Source organism: Carica papaya, chromosome 9 (genome assembly GCF_054855325.1).
Source record: "Carica papaya isolate Zhongbai chromosome 9, ASM5485532v1, whole genome shotgun sequence".
NCBI classification, from domain to species: domain Eukaryota; kingdom Viridiplantae; phylum Streptophyta; class Magnoliopsida; order Brassicales; family Caricaceae; genus Carica; species Carica papaya.
In genome coordinates this window covers 30,701,539-30,710,575 of record NC_142317.1, presented here as the reverse complement: position 1 = coordinate 30,710,575, position 9,037 = coordinate 30,701,539, and the positions used below count along the sequence as shown (strand labels likewise).

Genomic DNA, 9,037 nt, shown 5'->3' with positions numbered 1-9,037 from the left:
ATTCATAAAATTTAAAGATCATGATATATGTCCATTAGTTTTAATAAAATAATTAACTTATTTTATTTAAACAATGCAGATAATGATAACCCAAATTAATTAAAAAGAAAAAGTTTATAATAATTAACTCTTGAATTTTTTCAATTTCCAATTCTAAAATATTATAATTTCAAGTTATTTTTATTTATCAAGTAATGCAAATATTTTTTTGCTAATTATTTACAAAATATTAAAAAAAATAAAATTTTAAGCTTATGGATTAAATTGAGAAATTCTTAAATTATATACTAATAAAGTTTATAATTTAGGGATAGAATTGATAATATTTTTAAATAGAGAGAGAATTTCAGATTTTACAATTTGTTTGGGCCAAAATGTAATTTTGGCTAATATAATTTTCTTGAGAGGAATCATGCTGATCTTTTTAAGACCAAGCTTGCTTTGAGCAACTTCAAGAGTTCAGACCCTAATAAGAGAAATCGGAACGTTAGGCTGAATTCAAATCAAAACCAGAAGAAATCAAGCAGATGCATTCATCGTCGTCGCCGGACATGGTAGTGAAGAATCGGAAGCTGGGTTTTCTAATATGGCAATTCATTTCTTCTACTTCCATTTTCATCATCTTCAAGTTTTTGCTTCTCTCTCCCTTGCTCCCTCCTTCCAAAACCCCCATTATCGCCGCCATTTTTGCCTTCATCGTCTTCAACATTTCTCAGCTCCTCTTCTCTGCTTCTTTCGCCTTCCTTTCCTCTCCCCATCCAGTACGCGCGGCTTCTCCCCTGCAACTCCTTCTCGCTCTCCTCCGCCCCTCCTCATCCTCAGCCACTGACTTCCGCTCCAGCGCCAAGCTCTCGTTGAGCTTCCTGCTGTTTCTCGCGGCCGCAGCGGTTTCTGGATTCCTCGCTATAGGCTCCGTTTGCTGTGCTTATGGTGTCGACGGATTGCAGATGATTGGGAGGGTGGGGTTTAGGGGTTTTGCCTTTGGCTTCCTCTATGGATTGCTTTACATCTTGAAGCAACGATGGATTTTGGATTTCCCTATTATTCAGGTCTGTCGTCCCCTCTCTTTTTATTTTACAACATAAGCTACAGTGATAGAAAATGTGTGAGCTAATCATGTGAAAACTTGGGGTTCTAGCCATGTCACTGTTAATTACTGATTTCATTTTCCTGTGTCATTAGCGTCCTCCCTTTTTCAGCTTTAAGATGGGGCTCCCTTCAGCTATTACGCGAGCTCTAAGACTTTCTGGGGTATATTACCTGTTTTCAGCTCTGCTGCTTGTGCTTCTGCCTGACCAGATTAAAAGTCAATTGACAATGCGGGAATTCATTTACGAGGAGATTGTATTTTACATGGGAACTTTTGCTGTGCTTCTCTGCTGGGAATTGAATCACCACTTACATAAGGTTTGTGCAGCATTACTCTTGTATATTTGTGTGTACTACACACACCGTGTATGTATCTGTGTATGCATATATTTTGTTATTTCCTGACTCTTGTTCTTGTTAGCATTCTGGCTGCGGCAAATATTTTATTTAAGGAAGAACATAACTCTTTAAGTGATCTCCATTTTTTTAAACAAAAAGGTGTATATATATTTGTGCTCATGTTGCTTGTCTGCTTATCGGTTTTGTTATAACAGAGGGCCATTTGAGTACTTCATTGGATTTTAAGAGAAATGTTGCTAATAGAGCATCAGTAATTTTGAAAGTCTAAAAAGAATGATTTCTGTATGTGCAATGCTGTCATCTTCATCCTATTGAACACATTCAATTTAATGTGATTTTTTTTATAAAAAAATTATCATGTTTGTTTCTGGCATAAAAAATAAAAGTTTGGCATCTTCTGGTTTCCTCTTCATTTACTGAAATATTTCCTAGAATGTTGCTCAAACGTATAAAGATTTCTGTAGCTTGTCTTTCTCATTTACAACATATTCTTTTAGAAAGTTTCTTTTGGCTGAATTATACAGAAATCTTTATGGATATGATTTCTAATAGTTCCACTGGTTTTAAAAAAATAACAATTTCATCCTTGTATTGAAAAATATATCTGTCAATGAAGTCTAGATTCTTAGTAAATTTTAAAAGATAGTCTAATATGTGTCATTTGATTATCAAATAATAAAAAACATAAACATAATAAGCAACTTTGTTCAGGAATATTATAGTTTTGAGTAATATGATGGAGGTAAAAGAATAGTAGTAAGGGTATAGAGAGAAACAGAGAAAATATTGTAACCCATTGTAATTTTTTTTTGAAATTCTTGTAACAGGGAACAGCGAAAGGATTATGTTGTTATTTAAAAAATGATAAACTTAGTTATGATTATACCAGAACATCAAGACCCCTATATAATTTTTTACTCTTCTCTTATTGGATCAATAAACCTTACTTTTAGACAAGATATTGATTCTCCTGTAGGTACTGCTTACTAAAAGATGTGTATTTGCACCACCTAAAGGATCAGCAGCAGCTGAAACAAATCCAAGTGAGCTTCTTCTTGCGACTTTGGAAGAGAGCCCTCCTGCTTCCCTTCTACAGTATCTTGCATATCTTGATCTCTGTATGGTTTGTCAGAATAATGTTGACACCTGGAGGCGAGCTGCCTTCTTTGAAGAAACTGGTGAGACATACAAAAGAGTTGTAGCTGTATGTTTGAGGCCTCTGTTACAGCTTGCATCTAAATTGGCCGAAAGTTTAGAATGTTGTTCTGCTGGAACCTATAAACAACCAAATCCACTGCAGCAGCAGCAGGATCCACAATCAGATTTGAAGTTTTGTGAATCACTGAACCATTTCCAGGTTCGGAGATATTTGAGGCGTTTGCATGTTGTTTTAACCTTACGTTCAATTTCTCTTGTGCATTAATAGATTTTAAAATTCTAGTATTTCTCTATGTTATTTCTACCAGAAAGAGTTGGGAAGCAGAATTTTGTTGACCTGTTCTTGTTCCTGTAGCTTTGTTGTATTACTTGGGGATATCAACTTTGAAGCAGCTTACTCCCTTTATCCTTTTATTTTTGCTTTTTTGCTCTCTTTTTTCTTTTCTTTTTTCATTGTTTCAATTTCAGTATGTCTCACAGGCAAATGAACATTATTTATGTCCAAAATATTATTGAGCAAAAGAGGTGAAGGCTGATGTTAACTTATTTGTCTAAGGAGCACTTCCACATTTAAGTTTTTGTGGCTAATTTTGTTCATGTGTTTGGTTGTCTCTTCAGCAACATTTTATGTTTGTTTGGACTGACAATGGCTGGTATTTGAAGTGTAGTTCCTTTTTTAGAGGGCTTTGATTGGTGTGTTAATCTCTTGGAAGAGTTTCATCTAGTTGAGAGACCTTTTAGTGAGGAGAGGTTAAAAAAAGCTTTGTGGGCCTTGGTTGTGAACAAAGTTCTTGGCCTTGACAACTTTTCCGTTGCTTTCTTTTAGAACTTTTGAGGTTGTATTGAAAGTGACATGATGAAGGTTTTTAATGATTAATGGGAAAATTGGTGTCAGACTAAATTCTACTTTCATTACCTTAGTACCCGAAAAAAAAGGTAGGTCCACATAAGTTTTAAGTTTTTGTAAAAATGTTGAATGATACTATTTCCATTAATCAAAGTGCCTTTGTAGGGGGAGACATTCTTGATGGATCCCTCATTGCTAATGAAGTTGTGGAGGAGGTGAAAAGATTTGAAGGCATGGCACTATCTTTAAGCTGGATATTTAGAAGGCTTATGAAATACTGAATTGGGGTTTTTTGATTAATTTCCATTAATTAAAGTGCCTTTGTAGGGGGAGACATTCTTGATGCATCCCTCATTGTTAATGAAGTTGTGGAGGAGGTGAAAAGATTTGAAGGCATGGCACTATTTTTAAGCTGGATATTTAGAAGGCTTATGAAAGCCTGAATTGGGGTTTTTTGGATAGAGTTATGTGTAGAAAGGGTTTGATTATAGATGGTAGAGTTGGATTGGTGATTATCTTTCATTTCTTCCTGTGTAATGATTATTAATGGGAGCCTAAATTTTAGTTTCATGGCCAAAGGGGCTGTTTGGCATGGAGAGCCTCTCTCCTCATTTCTCCTCACTATGTGGTAGATGTTTTCAGTCGTATGTTATCTCAGGGTTTGAGCAAGCTGTAGTGTTGATATGGACAATATTGAGATCTTTCACTTAAAGTTTGTCGATGACACGATTATCTTCCTCTCTAGTAGTAATCGCATGGCCAATAATGTCCTTGCACTTTTTCATTTTACAAGTATCTTAGGATATCATATCAATCATGCAAAAATAATGCTGGCTAGGTTAATGTTGAGGCGGTTTTGGACTTTCTAGGTGTATTGTGTGCAATGTTTAGCTTGACCTATTATCTCTTTGTTGTCCCCCTTGGGTAAAACTAAGTGTTGGAATAGGGCAAGTATGAGGTGAGTATGTGCATTCCCTTGCTCCATAATTAAAAAATATATACTTGTAGAAATTTGGAAAAAATATTTACACTTTCTTTTTCACTTCTTTCGGTGTTACAACTGACTCGTATATATACAACACTTCCTAAGTACAAATAGGAAAAATTTACTTATGTTACAACTAAATAATTACATCATTATGGAGAAAATAAATGGTAGGACTATATAGGAAAAATATCACGGTCATTTAGGCAACAAAATATTCATGTCAATACTCCCTTTCAAGTTGGTACAAAGGTATCATACATGCCCAACTTGCATATTAGGTTTTGAAGAGTTTTGTTGCAAAGTCTTTTGGTGAATATATATGCCACCTGATTGTTAGAAGGCATATGATGTAAGCATAAGAAGCCATCGACCACTTTTTCTTTTATGAAGTGATGGTCAATCTCAATGTATTTTGTTCAATCACGTTGAACTAAATTTTGAACAATACTAATAGTTAGTTTATTGTCACAAAATAATGATAGACTTTCTTTTTAAAACAATTTTAATTCCTTCATTAGTTTTTGTACCCATAATAATTCTGTACCCATAATAATTCACATATCCCTTGGGTCATTGTTTTATATTATGCTTTTGCACTAGAACGGGTAATTATATTCTGCTTCTTATTTTTTCATGTAACCAAGTTGCCTCCAACGAGTGTGCAGTAACCGGTAGTTGACTTTCTATCATTAGGAGATGCAGCCCAATCAACATATGTAAATATTTCTATTTTAAGATGGTCATTTCTGAAGAAGAATAAAACTTTTCCTGGTTCAGATTTTAGATATCGTAGTATTCGAAAGATGGCATGTAAACGAGTATCACGAGAATCATACATGTACTCACTAGGCTAACTGCATTTGTGTATCTGGTCTGATATGTGAGAGATAAATGAGTCTTCCAACTAATTTATGATAAATTACTTGTTTGTAATTTGTAATTACTTTCAATAGGGGATTCGGTTGGCTTGCAACCCATCATAGCAGTCTTTTCTACCAAGTTTAGGATATACTTTCTTTAAGAGATAAAAATTACTTTATTAGATATGACAACTTCAATTTTCAGGAAGTACTGCAATTTTCCAAAATCTTTGATTTCAAATTCTTGAGTAATAATTCCCTTTAATCGAGTCATCTCATTTCTATCATCTCCAGTCACCACAATATCTACGTAAATAATGAGAAAAGTGATCATACCCTCACAATACTTGATAAATAGGGTATGATAAACATTACTTTGCTGATAGTCGAAAGAAATCATAACTCTTTTGAACCTTTCGAACTATGCTCTTGGATATTGCTTTAATTCATACAAGGCCTTTTTTAATTTGTAAACTTTCCCTTGTGTTTTTATTTTTAAATCTAGATGAAATTTCCATGTATACTTTCTCCTCTAAGTCCCCAAAGAGGAATGCATTTTTTACATCAATTGGTGTAATTCCCAATCAAGATTAGTAGCGCAGGATAATAATATTATGATTGTATTCACTTTTGCAATAGGTGCGAAGATTTCCTGGTAGTTAACTCCATAACTTTGAGTAAACCCTTTAGTTACTAGTATAGTTTTGTATCTTTCAATCAACCTATCTATTTTGTGTTTTACAGTGAATGTGACATTACAAATGCTGATTAAGGCATAAGAGTTTCAGATACAAAAACAGATTACGAGTGCATAATAATTAAATGTATGCAGCGAAACAATTTATAACAAATCCCTTATAAAATATGAGTTCCCAACTATATATATTTGAGGTCAGAAGTGGTAACAAACTACAAAATATCAAAATGTAAAAAAGGTCACTTCTATCATTATGTAAAAGGATTCATTAGAGTGCAAGACAAGTCATGCACTCAAAAAGGTTTATGAATTCACGGGATCCTCAAAGACTTTAAGGTGTAGATCAGCAATCAGTTCCTCACTATCTTCCTTATCTGAAGGGGGCATGAAAATGGGTGAGTTTTATATACTCAGTAAGAAAAACAGTATTTAAATAATATCATAAGATTTTAAATATATCATGCTGAAAATAGAGAAAATCAAATAAATCATGATATGCACTATTTTTCGTGTCTTTCTTCGTGAATTCGTTTCGACCTCCATCTACTGAGGACAATACGGATTTTTGACTACCTATGTGGAATGACCAATTCATTTCATTTATAACAACAATTTGCAGCTTGTCAAACCAGTAACACATTTGCGGCTTACCAAATCATGACACGATCTATGACCACGACCGTGTCAACCACAGTGGTCCGACATGTAAACTATGGTCACGACCATACTTCGCCAAAGATGACCCCTACAATCATATCGTGTCACCACTCTCGTTAGATGGTACACTATCATCCACAGGAAGCGGTTCTCTCACGTTTTTTTAGACCACATGGGGGAGAAACAGAAAGCTCTTAAAGATAAAAAGTTTAACGAAACACTTTATGATTTATGTATGACAATACCAATATATATTCTTCATATCTATACATCATTTCATGCTTAATTATTTTTCCACCGTCAATTGCATCACATATCGATATTTATTTCAAGTATTGAATCATTTAAATTATACATGCAAATTAATAAGTTCATAAACAATCATAAAACATGCATTAACATGTAAAATTATTTCGCTTAGACACAAATTTAATCATGAAATCATTAATTCAAACTTTATTAATTTTACTCTAAAAATAATTCTTAAAATGTTTAAAAGTAAATACTAAATTTCTTATCGAAGTCTTAATGTTTTCTGCGCATTTTCTTCTCTCTCTCTCTCTAAAGTTCTTGGAAGATGAAAGAATGGAATGAAAATGATGAGGAAATGAAGGGAGGATCCCTATTTATAGAAAATGAGAACTGCCGGAATTGCGCTAAATGACGAAATTTAGTGAGGAGAGAGAAAGCCAATGGGAAAGAAGTGATGTGACGATTGACGGATGGACTAAACGACGTGATGGCGGCGCAAAAAACAAAGGCACGCCGCCCAAAAAGCGGCGGCGCGCACTGCCCAAGGCAGTGCACATTGCCCTAGCCAGCTGCGCGCAAGCCTACTGCGTGCAGGCCTGTGCGTGCAGGCCTACCATGTAGACCTACTGCACGGACAACGTGCATGGAGCCGCGCTCGTCTGCGTGCTTCATGCCTCGCGCGCAGACTGCGCTTCACGCCCTGCACGGACGGGACGTGCGCACAATGGGCACGTCCTGCATTGGCCGCACGTGCGGCGTGCGGAGCCCGCACGGGTAGAACCTTTCTCGCGGGATTTTATGCTTTTTTCTTTGTTTTTTTTTTAAATTTATTTAATTAATAAATATAATATAATTTTTTTATGACAAAATAAAATAATAAATTTTAAGAATTATTCAATCAAATAAAAATACGGAATTTAAAATACGAAATATGATATTCATCTGAAAAATTAAAATTACGGAATATCAAAGAGTTTTAAATGACCTTAAAGTTTGACTAAATAGGGGTTCACATTACAAATTAAGCGTAAAGGTTTTCGGAGTGTTACAGCGAACACCCACTTACAACCAACTATCTTTTTTCCTTGTATAATTGAAATAAGCTCCAATTTTTCATTTTTTCTCAATATTCTTATTTCTTCAATCATCGCTTCCTCTATTTGGGATCTTTTAGAGATTCTTTTTAATTTTGTGGAATAGATACAGAGAAAACAAATAAGACAAAGACCTATAGGAGGGAGATAAAGAGTCATATGAAATAAAGTTAGATATAGGATGCTTAGTGCAAGTTCTGGTTTCTTTTCTAAGAGTAATGAGTTTATCAGATAATTCATAAGATAAGTATGACTCACCTATATCTTCTGGAACTAAAGAATATTTTTGACCTGAGATAAATTGCATGATGACTTTTTCTATCTTATCTCTCTTTGAATACTTATTCAGGTCTGGTTTATTCAATCGTCCAACATTTTCTTCTTGAATAAGATTTTCTAACATAGAGTTCTCCTCCTGAATATGACTGTTAAGAGTTACAGAATTGGGCATTACTTCTTCCATTTTACTCTCCTCCTGAAGAGGTGTTGGGGTAGAGCTGAAGTATAATTCAGATTCTCTACGCGTAACATTATAGTTACAAAGTATTTTTTAGTTGGCGGATGATAACACTTGTAATCCTTTTGAGTTGGAGAATATCCAACAAATACACACCTGAGAGCTCTAGGTTAGAGGTTGCTCACATTTCTAGCATGGATAAAACGAACACATCCAAACACTTTTGGAGACAGACAGAAGATTTGTACATTGCAAAACTTCTAGAGGATTTCTAAAATCAAGGACCCGCAAAAGCATTTTATTAACAAGGTAGGCAGTTGAGAGAACTGCATCTCCCCAATAACTTTTAGGTAGATTTATGGTGAACATTAGTGACCGAGCTATTTTCAGTATGTGTCAATTTTTTCTTTCAACAACCCCATTCTGTTCACTGGTGTAGGCACAACTTGTTTGATAAATTATCTTATTTGACTTCAAGTAAGTACGGAACCTACTATTCATATATTATGTACCATTGTCAGTTATCAGGACCTTAACTTTAGCATCAAATTGTGTATATATCATTTTATGAAATAGTT

General features: G+C 34.5%; 1 protein-coding gene across 9 annotated transcripts in view; it reads left to right on the top strand.

Moving 5' to 3' along the window:
• The first annotated feature begins 422 nt into the window (after positions 1-422).
• LOC110810079 (nucleoporin protein Ndc1-Nup protein) overlaps positions 423-9,037 on the top strand; it is a 28,810-nt gene continuing 20,195 nt past the window's right edge. For 6 of the 9 annotated variants that reach the window (XR_015816251.1, XR_015816250.1, XM_088211195.1 and 3 more), the window contains exons 1-3: positions 425-1,049; positions 1,183-1,407; positions 2,426-2,806. Coding sequence is in view for 7 of the 9 variants with exons in the window: in XM_088211195.1 (XP_088067321.1) it covers positions 528-1,049; positions 1,183-1,407; positions 2,426-2,806 (1,128 nt within the window). In the remaining 2 variants the exon portion in view is untranslated. Of the gene's footprint in view, positions 1,050-1,182; positions 1,408-2,425; positions 2,807-2,915; positions 3,839-9,037 lie in introns of those variants that run through there. The other 3 variants (XM_088211192.1, XM_088211196.1, XM_022036141.2) reach the window with 3 other exon arrangements.